At 46.5% G+C, this 19,398-nt stretch overlaps 7 protein-coding genes across 9 annotated transcripts in view; 3 read left to right on the top strand and 4 right to left on the bottom strand.

Annotated features, from left to right (window-relative positions):
• Positions 1 to 16: 16 nt before the first annotated feature.
• LOC108011681 (putative nuclear envelope pore membrane protein POM 121B) lies at positions 17 to 4,695 on the bottom strand. 2 transcript variants are annotated; one of them, XM_065865997.2, is made up of 4 exons: positions 4,410 to 4,695; positions 4,174 to 4,338; positions 3,644 to 4,061; positions 17 to 3,586 (listed from the first exon to the last, which is right to left on the bottom strand). In XM_065865997.2, the coding sequence occupies exons 1-4, from the start codon at positions 4,481 to 4,483 to the stop codon at positions 302 to 304; spliced, it is 3,942 nt and encodes a 1,313-aa protein (XP_065722069.2). In that variant the 5' UTR covers positions 4,484 to 4,695; the 3' UTR covers positions 17 to 301. The 2 variants fall into 2 exon arrangements, with proteins under 2 accessions (XP_065722069.2, XP_016932371.4); XM_017076882.4 differs by having other exon boundaries at positions 4,174 to 4,341; positions 4,410 to 4,694.
• A 301-nt stretch (positions 4,696 to 4,996) lies between these two features.
• Positions 4,997 to 6,564, bottom strand: LOC108011672 (transcription factor Ouib). The gene is made up of 4 exons (XM_036818739.3): positions 6,341 to 6,564; positions 5,390 to 6,279; positions 5,212 to 5,322; positions 4,997 to 5,155 (listed from the first exon to the last, which is right to left on the bottom strand). The coding sequence occupies exons 1-4, from the start codon at positions 6,455 to 6,457 to the stop codon at positions 5,041 to 5,043; spliced, it is 1,233 nt and encodes a 410-aa protein (XP_036674634.3). The 5' UTR covers positions 6,458 to 6,564; the 3' UTR covers positions 4,997 to 5,040.
• A 219-nt stretch (positions 6,565 to 6,783) lies between these two features.
• Positions 6,784 to 8,502, top strand: LOC108011673 (zinc finger protein 454). The gene is made up of 4 exons (XM_036818565.3): positions 6,784 to 6,970; positions 7,035 to 7,438; positions 7,500 to 7,745; positions 7,810 to 8,502. Exons 1-4 carry the CDS (start codon positions 6,860 to 6,862, stop codon positions 7,934 to 7,936), a joined length of 888 nt encoding a protein of 295 aa, XP_036674460.3. The 5' UTR covers positions 6,784 to 6,859; the 3' UTR covers positions 7,937 to 8,502.
• A 47-nt stretch (positions 8,503 to 8,549) lies between these two features.
• On the bottom strand, positions 8,550 to 10,194 carry LOC108011680 (transcription factor Ouib). Its single transcript, XM_036818564.3, has 6 exons — positions 9,986 to 10,194; positions 9,794 to 9,919; positions 9,222 to 9,730; positions 9,023 to 9,157; positions 8,853 to 8,963; positions 8,550 to 8,785 (listed from the first exon to the last, which is right to left on the bottom strand). The coding sequence occupies exons 1-6, from the start codon at positions 10,118 to 10,120 to the stop codon at positions 8,656 to 8,658; spliced, it is 1,146 nt and encodes a 381-aa protein (XP_036674459.3). The 5' UTR covers positions 10,121 to 10,194; the 3' UTR covers positions 8,550 to 8,655.
• A 311-nt stretch (positions 10,195 to 10,505) lies between these two features.
• Positions 10,506 to 11,999, top strand: Zaf1 (ZAD and Architectural Function 1). Its single transcript, XM_065866010.2, has 4 exons — positions 10,506 to 10,692; positions 10,754 to 11,433; positions 11,497 to 11,631; positions 11,739 to 11,999. Exons 1-4 carry the CDS (start codon positions 10,576 to 10,578, stop codon positions 11,965 to 11,967), a joined length of 1,161 nt encoding a protein of 386 aa, XP_065722082.2. The 5' UTR covers positions 10,506 to 10,575; the 3' UTR covers positions 11,968 to 11,999.
• Positions 11,965 to 13,638, bottom strand: LOC108011675 (zinc finger protein 2). Its single transcript, XM_036818438.3, has 4 exons — positions 13,364 to 13,638; positions 12,522 to 13,306; positions 12,217 to 12,462; positions 11,965 to 12,165 (listed from the first exon to the last, which is right to left on the bottom strand). The coding sequence occupies exons 1-4, from the start codon at positions 13,511 to 13,513 to the stop codon at positions 12,042 to 12,044; spliced, it is 1,305 nt and encodes a 434-aa protein (XP_036674333.3). The 5' UTR covers positions 13,514 to 13,638; the 3' UTR covers positions 11,965 to 12,041.
• Positions 13,639 to 14,080: 442 nt separating this feature from the next.
• The window catches only part of Jupiter (microtubule-associated protein Jupiter), a 32,416-nt gene continuing 27,098 nt past the window's right edge, over positions 14,081 to 19,398 (top strand). For both annotated transcript variants that reach the window (XM_065866017.2, XM_065866015.2), the window contains exon 1: positions 14,081 to 14,295. In XM_065866017.2, coding sequence (XP_065722089.1) covers positions 14,252 to 14,295 — 44 coding nt within the window. In that variant the 5' untranslated portion in view covers positions 14,081 to 14,251. The remainder of the gene's footprint in view (positions 14,296 to 19,398) is intronic.

Genomic DNA, 19,398 nt, shown 5'->3' with positions numbered 1-19,398 from the left:
CTAAATTAAAGACACATTTCAAATTTAAATCGAACACTTCAGAGTTCATACTTTATTGTTTATATTTCTTATATATTTTTAGATGATACGTTTTTAACTCTACATTCTTTAGTGACAATCCGATCAAAAGTCTGTCAATTACATTTCACAGAACCGAACCAGAGTCGATGGATACATATATATATTACAAATCGGATTGCCAACGACTTTATTAAATCCATTTACTGTCTGGTATAAAAAACAATAATTTAACTAGCAAAACAATAATCTATAAACATTAAGTTGGGACATTAACGCGAACCTATTTTTGCAGCCGCCGGGTGGCTTTACGGATGGGTCGACCCTCCGGCGTGCTGGGCGCTGGGACGAACACGTTGCCGGCGTTCGCCTGCTGGGCCGGACTAGCGCCACCGAAGCTGAAGGCTCCGGCAGGGTTGTTGGCCGCCGGCGAAGGGGCTGGACTGGCAAAGACATTGGGAGCCGGATTGCCGCCAGCACCACCAAAGCTGAACGGCTTTGCGGTATTCATGCTTTGATTGCTGGGCGGTGATGCGATGCCCCCGGCAGCTGCTCCTCCAAACGAGAAGGGAGCGTTTCCGGCTGTCGTACTGGCATTGCTCTTGGTTCCACCGAAGGAAAAGCCACCCGGCTTCGCTTGGTTATGAGTAGCTGCCACTGCACTGGCGAAAAGGTTGCCTCCCATGGGCTGCGCTGGACTGGGAGCAGATGCCGTGTTGTTGCCTCCAAATGCGAAGGGTTTGTTCTGATTGTTTGTGGCAGCTGGTGCTGCTGCTGCTGGAGCTCCGAATCCTCCAAAGCTGGGTGCTGGACTAGGAGCTGTTGATTGTGTGGTCGGATTGTTGCTTGAAAAACTGAAATTAGGTTTCACTATTCCCGTGTTGGGACTTCCAAACATGCTGTTGCCCGCAGGCTCCTCCTTCTTGGTGGGTGTGGCAAAAGAGAAGCCACCTGCTGGTGACGCTGTTCCTGCTTGGTTGACGGTGCTTCCACCAAAGTTGAAGCTTGGCTTGCTGGCGTTGGCGGGGCTGCCAAATACATTTGATCCAGCGGTTTCCGTGGTATTTTTGGCCGCAACGGCGGCAAATGAAAATCCTCCTGAAGGTGGCGGAGCTGACGATGCTGGTGCTTGCTGGGCACCACCAAATGCAAAGGGTTTAGTGGCTGCCACAGCGGGAGCCGGGTTTTGTTGGGCTGTTCCACTGCCAAACATGGGTGTTGAAGTCTTCGGTGCTGTGCCAAATCCAAAGGCGTTGTTTGTAGGCGCCGTTGTTGCTGAAGATACCGATGTTGCTACGCTGCCAAAGGCAGGTGGAGCACTCTTGTCCGTGCCTCCAAAGCTGAATACCGCGCTGGGTTTGGCTGCTGAGTTGTCTCCTCCTCCTCCTCCAAATGCAAACACTGATTTGTTATCCTTATTTCCAATAGCTCCTGCGGCTGGAGCGGCTGTTCCTCCAAACGCAAAGGGGGTGGTTGTGGCTGCACTTTGACCAAAGGGATTGTTTTGGTTGTTAGTTGGAGCTGGCTCCGCTGGCTTTGAAGTGGCTGCTGTTGACCCTCCAAAGGTAAAGAGATTCGTGGCCGATGGGGCTCCACTAGCCACGGTTGTAGTGGCTGAAAACCCAAATGGCTTGGGGAGGTCAGCGGCAGTTGTTGCTGCGACATCTGCTGGTGGTTTAAATGCGTTTCCAAAGCTGTTCTCCGGATTTCCAAAGATGCCCGTCTTAGCTGGCTCAGGTTTGGTAGCCACGGGCTGATTGAAAGCGCCTCCAAAGGAGTTTCCTGTTGCTTGCGGTTGGCTGCCAAACAGCGATGTTGGCGCCATTCGAGATGTTTGAGCGGGGTTGCCGTCAAAAGTAAATACAGCAGGTTTGGGTGCTGCGGGTCCATTTTCGCTACTAGTCGGAGTTCCTGAGCTTGCATTGCCCGACTGTCCAAAGGCAAATATTGGCTTGGCTGCGGGTGCTCCTGCTCCAAATGGTGATATTGTTGCTGTTGCAGGACTATTGCTGCTGGCGGGTCCTGATCCTTCCATGGTTGGAACCGGCTTGTCGAAACTTATGGATGGAGTTGTTGTGGGAGCGACAGTTGCGGTCGATTTTGGTACAGTTATTCCGAAAGTTGTTGTTGATGTGACTGGCGCTCCCGAATTAGTTGTGGTTGCTGCTGTTGTCGCAGGGCTGTCCAGTTTGAACCCAGTAGAAGCGCCTACTGTTGGACCATTGGCAGGCGCCTGTCCGAACGAGAATATGGGCTTTGAGGTAGTCATACTAGTGCTAATGGTGGTAGTAGTCGTAGTTATGGTGGTATTGGAGGGATTTCCAAATGATAGTGTGGCTGGAGCTGAGGATTTCGGTGTGCCGAAGGTGATCAATGGTTGAGCGGATGTTGCTGGTGTTACGGGTTTGGCTATCAATTCGAACTTGGCAGGGATTTCTGTTGGTGCCGCAGGGACTTTGTCGGTGGTTTTTGGTGCCTCTCCTGCTGCAGAAGCGGGTGCCGCAGGCTGACCAAACACTAGTTTGGGCACTGCATTTGAGGTACTTGTGGTTGTTGTTTCCGCTGGCTTGATAATCTGGTTACTTAATATAACCGGCTTGCTGGGAGCTGTAGGTGACACGGTGGCAGTGGAAGTCGCGGTCGATGTGGCTGTAGTAACAGGCGACGCTATGATGGGTTTGATGGGCGTTGGAAGGGTAGCAGGCGCTGGCGCTGGAGCTGAGGCTGGCGCTGGGTTATCTAATTCGTCCGGCTCACCCTGGTACAGTTCGCCCTTCAAACCACTCAGCATTATAGCCAGCTTGGTCTTGTGTGTGCGCTCTACGCTGGGATTCTTAACACCCAACATGGAATTCTGCTGCTTCGGCTTCACGAACTGAATGCCGGCATATTCCCCGGCATCCACCTCGGGGCTGCTCAGATCCTGTCGCGGTGGTTCCGCCTTCGTATGCGACTGTCGCGCGTTGAAGAGGGTAAGCTTGGGCTTTTCCGTCGCAGGCGGAACCTCCACAGATCGCTGCTCTGCTCTTTGGATAGGAGGTGCCGAAATGGCCCGCGAGGCAGGAACTGCCGGAACAGTTGGAACGGGCATACTCATAGTCTTGCTGACAGATTCTGCATTCACTTTACGCTGTATTTTGGCCACATTTTCCCCAGGCGAGTTCTCGGGTGAGCTTCCACTGCCGAGTGTCTCGTTTTTACTCTGTTGGAAACTCTCGCGCATGTCGAACAGCTTCCGCTTGTTGCTATGACGCCGACTGGAGCTCAGCGAGGAGGCAATGTCGTTATTGTAGCTGCAGTTGGGTCGCTTGGCCAGCTGCTCCGGCGACTGTGTGGGCGAGATGCTGCCATTGGAGTGCAAATGCTGCAATGCAGAAGGCGGAGCTGCCGCCAGAGATGTCGAATGATGCCTGAGCGGAACCGACACGGTCAGCTCACGCTGCCTTTTGAAGGACTGACTTTGCTGCTGCTGCAACTGGTGCAGCTGCTGTTGGTGGCGGTGATGGTCCACAAAGTCCACACCCCGCTGGCAACTTCTTTTCGTAAAGTCATGCGGCGGCTGGGCATCCTGAAAACAAGCCAAGCCTAAGCAGGTGTCCCTTTGAAAGGATTGATGAGGACTTACACCAGTGTTGATGCGCTTCCGGGAGATCTCCTTGAGCTCCTCCAGCACGCTCCTAGTGGGTTCGCTCTCGTGCTGCGGATGCGGTGGGTGCAGGATGGGTCGGTTCTCTCGCGACAACTGCTCCTGCTCGCTTGTCTTCTGCACTACTCCAGCCAGGGAATTGGAGCGCAGCAGGCTGGGCAGCGTGTTACCGGAATAGAAGCTGCGTTCCGGTGGTGCAATCTGGGTCATCGAAAGTGGAGGCACCCTGGACTTGTAAGGTATCGGGGAGGATGGCGCTCTGCGCGGCTGCGTCAATGGGTTGTACAGATTGCTGGCGGACATGCTGCGCTGCAGACCACTGCGTCCTCCAAGGCTGCTCTCGTGGTAGGCCACAATGCGGGAGGCCAGTCCGCTACTATGGACATCGGCAAAGGTTCTGTAAGATGGGAGAGATCTTATTAATTGGATAATTTTGATAAGCTATTATGCATCCCCAAACCCCATTTCCCTGAAAGCTGTACTTTCGCCACATGGTGTAATTCTCTTACCTGGGATCTATCTGGCTGAGGTTCAGTTTCTGTCGCGATATGCTGCTGGGCGAGGTGGCCGTGTGGTTCATCAAGGACCTTTCCGGGGTGCGGGTGCCATTAAGCGTGGTGTTTCCGCCCTTGTGACTCAGTCCCCTCAAGAAACTGGCGGCCGAAGGGCGATTGCTTCTGAAAGGAAAGCACAATTGATTAGTATACGAAAGAAATGTCAACCAGACCGACAGGTGGTTACTCACATCAGCGACGCGTCGATCCGCGTGGAATCCGCCATGGGAGACATGCTGCTCATGTTAAAGCGACGACGCTCCATGCTGCCGAAGGTCAACAACCGGTTTTTCGCACAGTGCAATCGGGCGAAGGGGAACTTTCTCTGGGGGCGGAATTAGCTTCCTTTAACTGTCGTCTGGAATCCTTAAATCCTTGCCGACACCCACGTTATTTCGTTTAATTAGGTCTTAAGAGAAATCAAATGTCAAATTGTCGACAAAAAAAACGAAATTTTAGCGGTGTGACCGTCGCTGAAGCGCCAAAAGATACCATAGTCTGGCAACTGGAAAGTGAAATGCACACATCCGTTAAAAGATTATTTATTTAAATAAAACAAATACCTTTCAGCTTTTTACTTACCTTCTTTTAAATCTATAATTAAACCATCTAAAAAGTCACAAACTATTCATCAAAAACCTTTTCGCCCAAGGATATATAAGCCTGTTAGCGTTGCCACTTTAGAAACTTATCGGAGCGTCTATCGATATTTTGATAGGGGAGCGCAGTAGTTATCGTAATTCAATTCCCAAATTAAAAAGATTTTTGAACTTTTTTTTTCAAGAACTTATATTTACTACACTTTTCAGGCGGAACAGTTGTTCAATCTAGCGGCTCTTCCTCGCCATTGGCTCTCGCCTTTACAATGTGAAACTTGGACTGCAGGTGGGCCTTTAGGTGAGTGTTACGCTGGAAGGTCTGTTCGCAGATAGTACAGCTGCAAATCGAACTGTGTTAACTTCCAGAGCGCCAAAACATATGAGTTATACCTACGAAAAGGCCCGCACACCTGTGTGAATCAGTTCGTGCCGCTTGCGTCCGGAGGCCGAGCTAAAGCTCTTGTCGCAATGATGGCAGGCGTATGGTTTGGCATTGGTGTGAACTCTGGAAAGGTAAATTTTATTGTAACAACTTTGACGGGTACTAATATACGCAGGATAATTTCACTCACCTTTCGTGGATGACGCGAGTGGTGCTATTGTGAAAGGTCTTATTGCAAAGCCGGCAGGCGTAGGGCCGTTCGCCCTGGTGGACGATCCTCTGGTGCAGTGACATGAGATGATCGGTGTAGAACCGCTTTCCGCACTCCCGGCAGGCGAAGTTCTTCATGCCCGTGTGCCGAAGCATGTGCAGCTTGAAGTTGCTCTGGTCGGTGAAGTGTCTGCCGCATTGTTCGCAAACGCAGTCGCGTTTTCGCTGCTGCCGCTTTCGCTCGATCATCTGATCCGCGGTCAAGTTCTTCCATGTGACGTACTGTTTCTTCCGCTTGGGTTTCGTGGACGTCGTCTCCGTGGTGACAGTACTTCCTCTGGGGCGACCTCGCCCGCGCTTTGACTCGGGCTGTGATGAATCTTGCGAGAATCCGTCACTTTCATCCTCAATCTCATCGTAGTTGCTTGGATCCTCAGTGAAATCCTTGTTGTCTTCGGTACTTTCGTCGTTGTAAATGCTCTCGAACTCCTTCTGCACACTTGAGACCAGCGATTCGGCATCGTGTGCCACCTCTTCGCCCACCTCCACGTCGTTCGCCTCCTCAAGCCCATCAAGATCTCCAAATTCTTCAAAGTATTCATATTCCTCGACTTCCTCGAACGGATCGTCCAATTCATCGGGCGGCAAGGGCAATACCAACTTGCCCACATCAACTTCATTCTTAACATCTGCCTCCTTCTCATCCTCACAGTCTGTGGCGGGATCCTGGACTTCCTGTTCCCGATTTGCCAATTGCTGGAGGAGATCCTCCTGTGTTTGGATGCAGCGTTCTCGGAACACAATCGCCTGGTTCAGGTCGAGCATACAGCAGGCGCATATGCAACTGGGCAGTTTCGGATCATTGTGGAGCTGTAATTAATGAATATTTGACAGACCTTGAAAAGAAAACAAGTTAAAACATAATTTTTACCATGGCGCCAGATATAAGACAGAGGTTTTGCAGCATCTCGGCGTTTTCGATATGGAAGAGATTCTTGGCCTTTGCGTTGTAAATGACGCTTCCGCAGGTCCGGCACTGACGCGTCATTATGTTTATTGGAAATCCAGAAAATATAAGTTTTATTCGAGTTAATCCAAATATAAACAAATTGCATACACAAACGCAGTCGCGTCGGTTACATACATATGCGGAGCAGCTGTTTCTTTATCGCCGATAACGATAACCGTGGCGTGCACATGGCTGTAGTAAGGGGGTTTAAAGAGTGCAAGAGCAAAACTCAAAAAGTAAGTAAAAATAGAAAGGAATATTTGTGCTTTTATAAATTTAATAAATGTTCAAAAAATGTAAAACAAGAGATTGATCCCCTCGCATAAGCTTTAGCCAACGCTCGTGTTTCCGGCAATACAGTGATTTGCACTGGGCACCCTGTAAAGATCCGCAACGAAGTAAACAAAAGGCAATTTTTTAAAATTCGCGAAAAACCAAAATATGCGTATTTTAAGTTGCCGCATTTGCTCTGGAATTGATGCTCCAATCAATCTTTTTGACCCAGAAAATGGTCATCTGATCCGTCAAATTCTTTCCATCACTGGAGTCGAGGTAAAGGCTAAGAATATATTTATTAATCAAGGCCCTTACATATTTTGTTATTTATAATTTCCAGCTAAGTTGCAAGAAAGAACTATCCAGCAACATGTGCATGGTTTGCTTGGGCGATCTGCAGGCAGCTATTAAGTTCCGCCAGCGCTGCATCATTTCCGAGAAGCAGAACCAGGAGAGGGCTGAGTCTACCGGCAAGGATTTCCCTAAGGAACCGATTTCCCATGAAGATATTGACGATGACCAAATTGAGCTTGAATTGGACGAAGCCATTTTGACTCCGGAAGTCCAAAATTTTTCAAAGACTCGTGCAGCACCAGTCAGAGCGCCAATAAGCTCCAAGAAACCAATTGGTAATACTGGTCCATTTGTCTGCGATGATTGCGGCAAATCCATCAACAACAGGGCGAACTTTCTGGAGCACAAGCTCAGGCACACGGGCATCAAGGACTTCCACTGCGATTTTGAGTATATTAATCGATCTTAAATATATGCACACCATCTCGTTAAGATATTTTCTTTTCGCTAGGGAGTGTGGAAAAAGCTTTGCCACTCGGAAGGAACTAACGCGTCATAGCCGTATCCACACTGGCGAGCAACCCTACATGTGCAACTACTGTCCACGTCGGTTCTCCGACACCAGTTCCCGTCAGGAGCACCATCGCCGCCACCGGAACGAGCGCGGCTTCAAATGCGACATCTGCGAGAAGAGCTTCGTGAGTGCCGGATGTCTCAGCCAGCACAAGATGTCCCACATCGCCGTACGGAAGCACTAGTAGGCATTTCGATTTGAGCCAAGTCTACGCACATTTTACATTGTATTTTCTTCGATTTTCCAGCTGCTACGTTTGTCAGAAGCACTTCCAGCGGATCTCCCATCTGAGGACCCATCTGTCTACCAGTATTCATAAGGAAAAAGCCGAGGAGGCGGAAGCAGCTCAGGAAGCTGGCATCTTTAAAGTTTAGTCACCTCCCTAGTCATTATATTATAGTTCTTTTTTGATATTATCTATTGGTAAGAAACTATTTGAGTTCTAAAACTTAACATTACAACATTATTATGGGTCCTTCCAATATACTATCTATTGGTAAAAAGTTATTTAAGTTCTAAAAGTTAACATTATAACATTATTCTGTGTCCTTTGAAGACAACGATATTCATGTTAATCACAAGTATAATTAATCCAGTGTCATTCCTAATGGCATTTATTGATGTTGAAAACAGTCGATTTTTTGTCAAATTCTAGCTTCCATAAGAATATACTATAACTGAATCCCGCCTTGCACAAAATGTCAGAATTGAGTCATCAATTAAAACACAAAAACACTTAACTATATACGCAATCCAGAGTCATCCTAAATTCATCCTTGTAAGGAATTTGTTGATGTTACTATTGAACGTCCAGCTTTGAAAGTCTCATTATAATTTGCAGATTTGAAATACAAGATAATCTTTTAAAGATAACACAAGTATTAACTATTAGTGAGTGTAATTACGAATTTTAATAAAAATATTAATGTGCTTATAAAAATGTGTTTTTTCTCGTTCCAAGTAATATTTCTCCAATATTCCAAAAAATTTTATTTTTCACATCCGGCTCGGACCATTTGTACTCTCTTTATTATACAATCTCTATATTTAAAAATACATTTATCTATGCAAACGTTAATTGCAAATTTTAAGACTAGTAGATCTCTGAGTGCCGCATAGGTTCATTGTTCTGGTGGTTCCTAACGGTCTGTTGGTGGGTCATCGTGCCGATGTGCTGCTCCAGCTGATGCTTGCGGGAGAAGGTCTTGTTGCAGGGGCGGCAACTGAAAAATTGTATTAAATACAAATTAAGATGATCTAAGCTTGAGGAATGTTCACTATAAACCGTACAGGAAAGGTTTCTCGCCCGTGTGGGTGAGCATGTGGTTCTTTAGCACATTGGAGTAGGAAAATGCCTTGCCGCAGGTGGAACAAGTGAAGGGTCGCTCGTTCGTGTGGGTTCTGAAAGAGGAACCATTCAAGTTGTTAATAGACACCTCTCGATGAATAGGAGCACTCACCTTTCATGACGAATGTTGGAGCTGCGGTCCGCAAACGAGCGGTTGCAGAATTTACACGTAAATGGTTTCTCGCCCGTGTGCACTCTGATATGACGATTCAGCTCGGATGGACCCGCAAAGGTTTTGCCGCAGATTCTGTAGGGGATTAACATTTGCTTAGTTCTTATATTACATTGAGTAACCTTTATTGGATACTCACTCGCATTCGAATGGCTTGTCGGCCAAGTGACGGCGCATATGGATGTTGAGGGCCGCCCGCTTGGAGTAGATATTGCCGCAAATCTCGCACATGATGTTTGTGGAGGACTCCTCGGGCGAGGATTTGCAGCTGGATTGCACAGCAGGTCGGTCCCCGCTAAGGCTACGTCGATGTCCCGAGCCAGAGCCGCGGGGTCGTCCACGTCCGCGTTTGCTCATCCGCGTCTTCCGCACCTTGGGCTTGCGGCAGCGCTCGCTGGGCTGGTAGTCGCTATCGGTGCTATTGGGCACCAGCAGGTCATTGTCGTCCAGGTCGTCCACCACAGTGTTAATCTCGAAGGACTCGGACGTATCCACAGTGGCGTCCTCCAGGCGCTCCTCCATCATGTTCTCCATCTCGATGTCCTCCTCCACGCCGTCGATGAAATCGTTGGCCGACTCATAGATGTACTCGATGTGGTCCGCTACTATGTGTGCCACCTCGTCCGTGGGCTCCGACTTCATCTCGGCCTGGCAAGGTGAATAAGCATAAACACCTTTATTGGGATAGGGGTGTATGGATTGCTCACATACCTTAACCACATTGGTGGCAAACGTTCGCTCGCTCTCCTGGCACAGCTCCCGGAACTTGTGGGCACTGGTCAGCCGCTCCACGCAGCTGTAGCACAGCATGCTCGGGATGTTCTGCAGCGGCACTAGCTGAAAAAATCAGAGCTGGATTAGCCGCAGAGTTCGGGTGGCAGGTGCCTCCACATCCACATGTACCTTGATGCTGCCCACTTCCTCGATCTTGCGCACCAGCTCCCGGCACTGGGCGTCCTCGTCGTCGAACAGGGGCGCCATCGCCTCCGAGTTGATGTCCTCCGTCAAGCAGATCCTGCACAGCATGTACTCGGGCATGATTTTGCTCGTCCTCGCCGTCCGTATGGTTGCAATTCTGAAAATAACAGGACAGCGTCTTGTCTTGGAACTTTTCCCAGGGTTGTCAGATGCGCAAAACGATGAGTGGCTATCGACCTTCTTATCGGCACATCGATTGGTGGGAACAAATTTATTAACACTTATTAATTTTTTAATTTTAAAGATTTTTTAATGTCATGTGGGTAATTAAATGTTTTAAAATTTAAAATTACATAAGTACTCAAATTAAAAATTTTAAAAATATATTACCTTCATTTATATTTAAATTTTTTCCAAATAAAATAAAATATAAGAAATCGATATATTTAGTTAGAACGGTAGTTGACAACTATCGCACGCACCACCACTATCGGGTTCCTGACAACCCTGCACAGCTCTGGAATCTGGCATTTGAATCGGTATTTGACGCAAATGGGGGAATTTCTAAAATAACTATGGAAATCAGCATAAAGTGGAGCATGTGCCGCACTTGCCGCAAAAAAGGAAACGAGCTGCAGTCCATCTTCGAATCTGATGCCCAGAAACTGTTGGCCTCGTATGCTGGCTTAGAAGTGAGTGCACTATATTAGTTTGGTTTCTAGACCATTTTTTCATTTAATACTCCTCCGCCAGGTGGAACCCGACGATGGACTGCCGGATCAGATATGCTGGGATTGTTTGGACAGGCTGGAGGAGGTGGATCGCTTCCTCCGCGAGTGCAAACGGTCCGACGAGCACCTGAGGACCCTCGTCCGCCAAACAATGTCCTCGGCAGCCTCTTTTCAGACCCTGGAGAACGAGGATACGCCAGCCGACCAGAAAAAGCGTTCCCGGAAACAAAACATTGCAGGGAGACTCATAGAAGAGAAGCCAATAATCCTTAAGACTGAGGGGAGTCCAGAAACATCCCAGGAAAAGAAAACCAAAGACGAACCTGTTGATTTTATACCCATTAAGAAATCTTTATCCCAAGAGGAGCCAGGTGATTTTGTGTATGTTCTAAATGTCAATGCGGAAAACGAGGAAAACCCTGTCCAGGGAGACTACACCATCGGTGATTTGGACAAGGAGGAAAACGACGACAACGATTTGGAAACATCATCTCAGGAAGGAAACTTGGTTGTAGACAGCATTCAGGAGACCAGTGAGGAGTCCCAAAAGTCGGAGGCAGCCCTCGAATACGAGGTAGATCTGGGCGTGGTCTGCGTGCCAGACAAGTACAGATGCAGGATCTGTAACAACACATATCCTCGTATATCTCAACTTAATGTGCACATGCAATTGCACCGCAGAGAAAAAGCCCACGAGTGCGAGTGAGTGTAGCGTATATTTTATCAATTACAACTAAGGATCAACCAACAAAACTATTTTTTTAGGGTTTGCCAAAAGTCCTTCAGAGCCGCCTGCAACCTTAAAACACACATGCGAACCCACACGGGCGAGAAACCCTATAAATGTAACCACTGCCCGCGGCGATTCGCCGACTCCAGCACTCATCGCAAGCACGAACGGTATGATATTTCTCAATTGTAGACCCTTTTTAATACGATTTATTTAAAATTTGATCGTGCTACTACTCTTTTACTTTTAATATATTCTAATTCTAAAAATCTTGCAGTATGCACACGAATGAGAAACCCTACGCTTGCCACATTTGCGGAAAGTCCTTTTCGCTGTCCACCTCCCGTAAGGCCCACTACCTCCTCCACTCTTCAGATAAGCCCCACAAGTGCCTCATCTGCGACAAGGACTTCCGCCTGAAGCACCAGCTCTCGGCGCACGAGAAGACGCATGCGCACCTCATGGGCGTGACGTTGGCTATGAAGTATAGCGAACTGATGGAATAGCTTATAAATACATATAATAGTTTATGACAAAAGTGACATTTTTTCTAGCCTACTGGGAAATCTATTGTGGCGCATTAACTTTGCATGTAGTTCGCGGCTCTGGAAACGGCTTGCTCCATTTTGGTGCGATGTGTGAGCGTCAGCAGGTGGGCTTTCAGCTGGTGCAGCAGGGTAAATGACTTGGAGCATACGTCGCAGCTGAAACGCGGAGATTAGAATTTAAAATCTCTTGAAAGTTATATGACCTACTTGTAATTCCTCTCGCCGGAGTGCACCAGTATGTGGTTCTTGAGGATGGCAGTGTGCGTGAAGGTCTTGCCGCACTCCTGGCAGGCGTAAGGACGCGTATTGGTGTGCACCCGCTCGTGGCGGACCCGTTCGCTCCGATCGTAAAAATGGCGCTCGCAGTACATGCACTTGTAGGGACGCTCGCCCGTGTGACGACGAATGTGGGCCCGCAGCTCGCCCATTTGTCGAAAGGATTTGGGACAGATTCTGCAATGCAATTGAATATTTTCGTTGTTAAGGATTAAAGTACTCCACCATTTACTCACTCGCACTGATGTGGTTTATACTCCGAATGTGTCACCATGTGGGCCGAGAAAGCTGATTTCTTGTTATACATATTGCCGCACAAATTGCACATAAACTGATCCTCGCTCGCAGACTTTGTCGCCTTTTTCTTGGGTTTGACCTCCCTGCGCTTGCACTTGAGTTCGTGGTCCGGCTTTCGGGGCCTTCCTGTCCTGCCATTGACCGGCTTGGGGGGCCTTCCTCGCTTGCGTTCGTTCTGCTCGGAGCTTGGATCAGGCGAGGGAGTGAGCGAAAGATAGTCTCCTTGGTGGAGTTCCTCCTGCTCGTAGTCAATCTCATAGAACTCGTCGTTCAGAAGGCTCGAGTCATCGACGAGCTCACCGTTATCTTCAATGATCTCCTCCATTTCCGGATCATTAACATAGGCGTCGAGGTGGGAAATCAAAATTTGTTCCGAGTTCTCCTTAACGGGCTCATTTTCGTCCTCGATCGGTTCGTTTATGATAATCCCGTCGAGGAGATCTTGGGTTTCATCCTCCAGTTGCTCTTCCTGCTCCACCGTTTGGACGATCTCCTCTGTGTTGTGTGTTACAGGGCGCAAATTCAGCTGCAGTTTTTCGTAAAGGTACTCCATGTATTCGCTATCGCTGGCCTGGGCCAGAGCCTCCGGTCTCTCCAAGTCCGGACAATTCGTTTCCCAGTAGACCTGCGAATTCAGGCACATCTGGCGAAAGTTAAACCACATTTGCACGAACTCGCTGCAGGTGCCACAGGCCTTTTCGGGCATCATAGAGGATTGGCGGACCTGGGGGATTAATGGTAGTAATAAAAGGTACTGATGCAACTCCCCCTGGAAACTCACCTTGATACCGCAGCAAAACTCAACCTTCTCGTTCAGGGAATCCTCACCTTCGGCAGGATGTTCGAACAGGGAACTCATTGTGTCTTCCTCGGAATCTGCCAGACAGATCCTGCACTTCATCAGCACTACTGGCAAGCTGGACGCGTTCATCCTGGGCAGCAGTGGACAGCGAGGAGCTGGAAATCAAGGATTTCCGTATAAAATTCAACACATTCAGGACAGGATCAGACGTTCCTGATAATTTCTTCACAAATTCATTTAAAAATTCAGCCACCTCGGTGGAATGTAAACAAAAGTTAGTGATAGTGATGTGAGAAAAACGACTATTTTTTGATATTCTTCGATTACACTATGTTTATAGCGGGGACACCCACCTGGTTTAAGACCCGGCTTATACCTTTGCACACAGCCGCTTAAAATTTCAAAGCGAGTTGTAGCTACTCTATTCCGACTCTGTCCTACACGTGTGTTTATTATGGAGGAAATAATTTAAACAATGAATTTAACATTTTGTTAAAACACTTAACCAATCTCTCTAATTTTGTCTCTTTCTTTTATTGATACGTTTATTTGGCACTTACGTTTACAGCTCTTCTGTTAGTTAACAGAAACAGTGTAACCAGAGGGGGTTAAGCAAAACTCCCCCGCTGTTACCGAGACAACATGTCGTTTTCGAAAAGGTCCACCACCCCGGTTTTTACGAATTTTGCAGACACCACCGAGCTACCACATTTAAATTTAACTCGCTTTTCGAACTGTACGAACGTGCCGCGGCATCTGCTTATTATCCGTGCATTTCCATCCACTGCATTTTGTGTGTTTCATTGCGTGTGTGCCAGTTTTCCATTTGATTGTTACCCAGCGTTAATTAGCGGCTAAAACAGCAAGATGATCTCCAACTTCGATTGCACCGATAATCAGGCCAGCAGCAAGTAAGTGAATTTCCAGCGGTTGCCGGCATTTTTTTGAATAATTCCCTCGTGTATGTGTGTGGGCGAGTGCAGTGGTGTTGGTGGACTTGCAGATTTGCAAAAACAACATTGCCGTTCTTCGCTTCCTCCTTATTTTTTATCGTTCCATTGCCTTATTTGTGTGCTTCTCCTACTTCCACCAATTCTATTCCTCGTTTCCGTTCCGAATTCCTTCTTCATCTCCTCTTTCGCCTGCCATTTCGCACTATGCGTGTATTGATCTTTTAATGGGTTAACAGTTAACTGTTCTTTTGGATCGTTGGGGATTATTATGCCCACTCGATTCGGAAACTCCACTTCCTGATTGTTATGGACTCGTCAAAAAACGCCCTTAACAACCAATATTTGATATATGGTAGGTAACCCCGCTACCGCTCACAATAGGACTCTTTTATTTCAGCTGCAACTGGGAAATTGACCATTTTGAGTAGTTGGTACATGCATATGCGGTTGTGTGAGTGCGCTGCACAGTGGTGGTTCTAGTTAAGTGCACGCTGCAATGTCAGCAAGTGTGCCAGTTCGCCTCCCCCGCCCCCAATATTATGTAGTACATGTAACATAGCATATCACCCGATGGACATCTCGAACCCTGACCCACCCCGCACCCCGGTTTTCTATCGCCTTTATGACTGCAATCGAGGTGGCGCTTGTTTTTGTGTTTTCGTTCTCTGTGCCAGTTTTCAAATTGGTCATCACTCCATTACAGAGCTGCCGACCAACAAAATAGCTGCAGTAGGCAAAAAGCAGATGGAAAACTGTACCGAGAACAGTCGAAAATGTGGTCTACTGAAAACTGAAGCTTAGAAATGGGTCATTCATTCTATAAAATGTTACTTTGGTAACATTTAATTTCTTAAAAATGTAACATAACAATTAAAATAGTCCTCGAAAAGTTTTTTAGGACTTTTTTAACTACCAAATTAGTATGATAATCATAGTCCCTACAGAAATGGTACCAATTACCATACGCCTCTTTGTTCAAGGGTTCTGAGGTTTTTCAAAATATACCAAATTATGTTCTATTGTGAAAGAAAGACGGGTTATTCTAAGCAATTATTTCCACCAGGCACCATAATTACTTAAAATAGTAGTATCAAGTTTCAATCAATAAAGCGTACTCGTTGTGCCAGCCTTTTCTTGAAAGCGAGCACTATTTTCCAGTTATAATCTATCATATACAATTCTATGTTCCTAGAACCAATTAAAATGGAAAGTGCCATAGATATTTTATAGCTTAAATAAATAATCTTAAATATATAGTCTGTTTCTATAGGCGCTTTTGATAAAGATCCCAAAAGTTATCTTTTTATGGAAGTGGTTTATAAACCCAAGCAATAAACTAATTTTAAACGTTGGATTCCCTGGCTATTTCTGTACAAATGCTTTCCCGTTCTTGACCTTTGCCAGATTTCCGGATTCCACCAGAGAAGTGGCCAAGAATGCGAACACTGCTCCAAATCGGCTCCTTGAGTCACTCGGAAATCTGCTTGCAGCTGTTTCGGTTCGCACTTATCATCATAATAGAGGGGTAATTGCCGCGTTAGATGATGAGTAATTGCAATTGAAATCGATGGCGTTCTCGTTTCTTCTTCGTTTCCCCGCCACAGTGGTGGCCAGTGATTAAGGGCACAGTAGTTTTCCCGGTATATCCCATTTCCACAGTATGTGGGGGATACTTTCGGCCCCAATATCGTCACGTGCCATACTCCCGGTGCTTAACTATATTTAACTATAGTCACGCGATCTGCTAGTATGCTCTCTGCCATGCCCCCTGTGTATCTGGCCAAGAGCCATTGCAGCGGAGTTTGAGGCTGAGTGGCAAGTGCATTGAACCCGGGACACATTGCATGTTGTTGTTTGACTCGCCATAAAACTAAATGTCGATTTTGATTGCCTAGCCGCGACTAGTTTGGCCAGCAGTAGTGGGCTTGGGTTTGGGTTTGTGTTCGGGATTGGGATTGGGCGCAGCCCTAGAATGAGTCAATGGGTCTAATTCCCGGCAGAACCTCCAGAGAAAGCCGCACAGCCGGAGAATGCAGCCAGCCTGCCTAGTCAGCCTATCCAACCTAGCCAACCTAGCCAGCCTAGCCGCACCCAAAATGCAGACAGACGGGCCCACATTAATCCGACATAGGAAAAGTGCTAGATCTACACTTAGCAAAGTTCTTGCTTTAAGAATTTCTAAAGCGTTTTGAAAAATGTATAAGTAATAATTAAATAAAAGGCTAAAAAGGCCTCTAATTTATCGAAAAAACTAAATAATACAAGAACAGAAACGCAAAAATTAAATATTGTAAATCATAAATCGTTTAATTCTTATAAATCTGTTTATAAACAGTTGTTTTTGGCCATAACATTTTTTGACTAAGCAGACAGATGTGCCCACACAGTAATCCGACATAGGAAAAGTTCTAGATCTACAAAAAAAAAAAGAAAAAAAGTTATATTTATTTTATTTAAGTCTATTTTGATCGTTATAACAATGTTGGCTGATTCTAGAACAATCTATAGGTTGACGAAATTTCAAAAAAGATCCTAAACTTCTTGAATTTGTAAGGTTATAAAAGAACAATATTGTTACCTACAATAATTTTATCCTTTTGAATATATTAATGGTTGTCTTTGGCATAACAATTTTTCGAGTGTAGTTTTGAGGAGGAGTTTTAGAGTTTAGTCTGTCACTGACGCATGCAACCCACGATAAGCAACCCCGACAGCAGAGGCCATAGTAGGACATATCTGTCATGTCCTCGGTATCTGCCGCAGTTCCATTTCCCGGCCGCTTTCCAAATGCATTTGGCTCTTGATGTTGGTCAGGGTGGGCCTGGCTGGCAGATAAATGGTTTTTTGTGTAAATTAGGGAAGCCCTAGCGAGTCACGTTTCCTGTAAACGGGAGAGATCTTCATTTTTCAGCCGTGAGTCATGCCCTAAAGGCGCAACCCAATTGATAGATGATTAATGGAAAACAGAAAACTTTGCCCTATCTAACTGACTTTTTGTTTGCTCTCCTCTCTATCTATTTGCAGGTAAGTCCATGTTTACGTCAGTGCGGTGTCCTTATTTGGCCATAGTTCCAGTACATAAACCCCATTGGATTGACTGCCTCACAAGCGGATCTCAAGGCTGTCTGCGGGGCCAATGCTAAACGCTCCACTGAGCAGACAGCTGGGTTTCTTTGTATCTTTGTATCTTCTATCTGCGTCAAGGAAGTCGAGTCATCATCGAGTGACAATTTCGGCAACATTTCCTCTATAATTGGGCACACAAAGCCAGACACTCGAGCTCACTTTCTGTAATTGTTGTTAAGTAATAACGCGTATGTATCTTTGTTGCCTGTTGGCTTGGACCATTGGCCGCCTTATAAGGCCGGCCGTTTGGATTACCCGTTTTGCATAGCTATCTGCATCAGCTTGCCATTTGCAGAACGATCTGTTTGCGTCGAGACAACTGCCTTCTGGCTGATGTTGTACATGGGCGATTACCATTATGGGTTTTCTCAACGCCCTCTGTTTGTGGATACAGGGGCGGCCATAAAAATAGCAGAGCAGATACAACTATTCCGCGGTAAGAGTGGTTTATTAATAAGCACCTACCAGTGTGATTAATGAGAGGGCTTTAACAACACATGTTAGGCAATACTAATCAAGTTGTAATGATATTACAAATCGTTATACAATACAAAAAAGAAGTGAGTACTGTATTGAAAAAAAAGCTTTTAAAGCAAGGAAACTTAATCAAAAACGTATTAAATTCCCTGTTTTCAATTTAGCCACGCAAGAGTACTTCGAAGAAACCATCTTACTTATCATTTAAATGCAATGAAATCTTCCGGGTGTGAAATTAAGAACCTGGATGGACGGATGGGCAAGTTCAATTAGCTACGCTATTATTCCGACCGCAAGTGTATATGCATCAGCTGCCCCAACTCCTCTTGGTTATGAATTTATTGGCTTGGATCCAGAGACGCGGATCCCTGACTCAGCAGCGCCGCTGATGGAAAACCTTTCAGCCAATTTTCTCTCCAGCCTCGCTCTTTGTTGCAATTTGCAGTTTCGCCAGCTGCTTGCTGGCCTGACTCCTCGGGTTAAATGAATTGCTCCCACACAGAGTAGAAGCCTCGAATCTCTCGGATCCGATGTATTTATAAGTTGTGCATATTTGCATTGTGGGCCGTGCTACACAGTGCTCCTCGGTATCCACAATAATCGGCAGGCTTCACACGTTCCATGGCGATTTCTTTGTGAGGCCCGAACAGGGTGTGTTATTCCTTTGTTGCAACCCAGAAGATTCGCCCGCCTGGCTGTGAATCACTGATGAGTTTGTGTCGCCTGCTCCTGGGCTGCTCAATTATGCGATTAACCCGCTACCACCTGCATGCCGATGCCGTTGGCCGTTGCTGTTGCCTCTGAAAACGCAAAACTGCCCTTGTCGGCTGACTTTTGGACCTTGAAATCAGACAGACGCGCCACCCCCATTGCGACAAAAAATAAAAGGAAATCCCCCAAGAATTAAAAGCAAGGCAATTGAAGCAAGGATTCGCAAGGGTTGCTTGTATGACGCTGCATTTGGAAGTGCACTGGCTGAAGGCCTCTGGCGGATCTGGAGCAGGAGCCAGCCGACTGGGATTTGTGAAAGTGAATTTGCTACTCCACTTTTGCCCTGCAGGGGTTTTCCAGCCTGCCACTGCAACCACCATCTTTTTGAGGGTTGGTTTTGCATTGCAATTCCCCAGGATTTTGCAAAAATTAAATCAATTTAGGTTTTAGCATGCTCCTTGATTAATGAGGTAGGGTAGAACAAACCCTTCAGACGAGAGTCCTCCTCCATGTTATACAACTTTCTCTCGCAGGAATGAGGAATGTTAAAATTACACCCACTTTGTAGTTTTATTTGTTTTTTTATTTTTATGAGGCACATTTATATATTCAAAAGATTCTTTTGTCTCTCTGGAAACTTCTCGAGGGTCTGACACACCCTGAGACACATTATTTATTCGCTGATTTCTGCAGATCTTGTGGCAGTGAATTAATTTACGCTTAATTGGTCAGGCCATAATTCCCATA

This window comes from Drosophila suzukii, chromosome 3 (assembly GCF_043229965.1).
Source record: "Drosophila suzukii chromosome 3, CBGP_Dsuzu_IsoJpt1.0, whole genome shotgun sequence".
In the NCBI taxonomy this organism is placed as follows: Eukaryota; Metazoa; Arthropoda; class Insecta; order Diptera; family Drosophilidae; genus Drosophila; species Drosophila suzukii.
This window is presented reverse-complemented; position numbering and strand designations above follow the sequence as displayed.

Bases quoted from the DNA above. Each gene is read 5' to 3' on its own strand.
- LOC108011680 (XM_036818564.3), bottom strand. From the start codon at position 10,120: ATGCCCGAGTACATGCTGTGCAGGATCTGCTTGACGGAGGACATCAAC. The intron at 9,920-9,985 runs GTACATGTGGAT...TGATTTTTTCAG, and splicing joins AGGAAGTGGGCAGCATCAAG to CTAGTGCCGCTGCAGAACAT. The intron at 8,786-8,852 runs GTACGGTTTATA...ACAATTTTTCAG, and splicing joins ACGGGCGAGAAACCTTTCCT to TTGCCGCCCCTGCAACAAGA.
- Zaf1 (XM_065866010.2), top strand. From the start codon at position 10,576: ATGGAAATCAGCATAAAGTGGAGCATGTGCCGCACTTGCCGCAAAAAA. The intron at 10,693-10,753 runs GTGAGTGCACTA...CTCCTCCGCCAG, and splicing joins CCTCGTATGCTGGCTTAGAA to GTGGAACCCGACGATGGACT. The intron at 11,434-11,496 runs GTGAGTGTAGCG...CTATTTTTTTAG, and splicing joins GAAAAAGCCCACGAGTGCGA to GGTTTGCCAAAAGTCCTTCA.
- LOC108011672 (XM_036818739.3), bottom strand. From the start codon at position 6,457: ATGACGCGTCAGTGCCGGACCTGCGGAAGCGTCATTTACAACGCAAAG. The intron at 5,323-5,389 runs GTGAGTGAAATT...TTACCTTTCCAG, and splicing joins ACTCGCGTCATCCACGAAAG to AGTTCACACCAATGCCAAAC. The intron at 5,156-5,211 runs GTAGGTATAACT...TTCGATTTGCAG, and splicing joins ACAGGTGTGCGGGCCTTTTC to CTGTACTATCTGCGAACAGA.
- LOC108011675 (XM_036818438.3), bottom strand. From the start codon at position 13,513: ATGAACGCGTCCAGCTTGCCAGTAGTGCTGATGAAGTGCAGGATCTGT. The intron at 13,307-13,363 runs GTGAGTTTCCAG...TTAATCCCCCAG, and splicing joins AGTTTTGCTGCGGTATCAAG to GTCCGCCAATCCTCTATGAT. The intron at 12,463-12,521 runs GTGAGTAAATGG...ATTGCATTGCAG, and splicing joins TATAAACCACATCAGTGCGA to AATCTGTCCCAAATCCTTTC.
- LOC108011681 (XM_017076882.4), bottom strand. From the start codon at position 4,483: ATGGAGCGTCGTCGCTTTAACATGAGCAGCATGTCTCCCATGGCGGAT. The intron at 4,062-4,173 runs GTAAGAGAATTA...CCCATCTTACAG, and splicing joins CTCAGCCAGATAGATCCCAG to AACCTTTGCCGATGTCCATA. The intron at 3,587-3,643 runs GTAAGTCCTCAT...GCTTGTTTTCAG, and splicing joins GGAAGCGCATCAACACTGGT to GATGCCCAGCCGCCGCATGA.
- LOC108011673 (XM_036818565.3), top strand. From the start codon at position 6,860: ATGCGTATTTTAAGTTGCCGCATTTGCTCTGGAATTGATGCTCCAATC. The intron at 6,971-7,034 runs GTAAAGGCTAAG...TATAATTTCCAG, and splicing joins TTTCCATCACTGGAGTCGAG to CTAAGTTGCAAGAAAGAACT. The intron at 7,746-7,809 runs GTAGGCATTTCG...TCGATTTTCCAG, and splicing joins ATCGCCGTACGGAAGCACTA to CTGCTACGTTTGTCAGAAGC.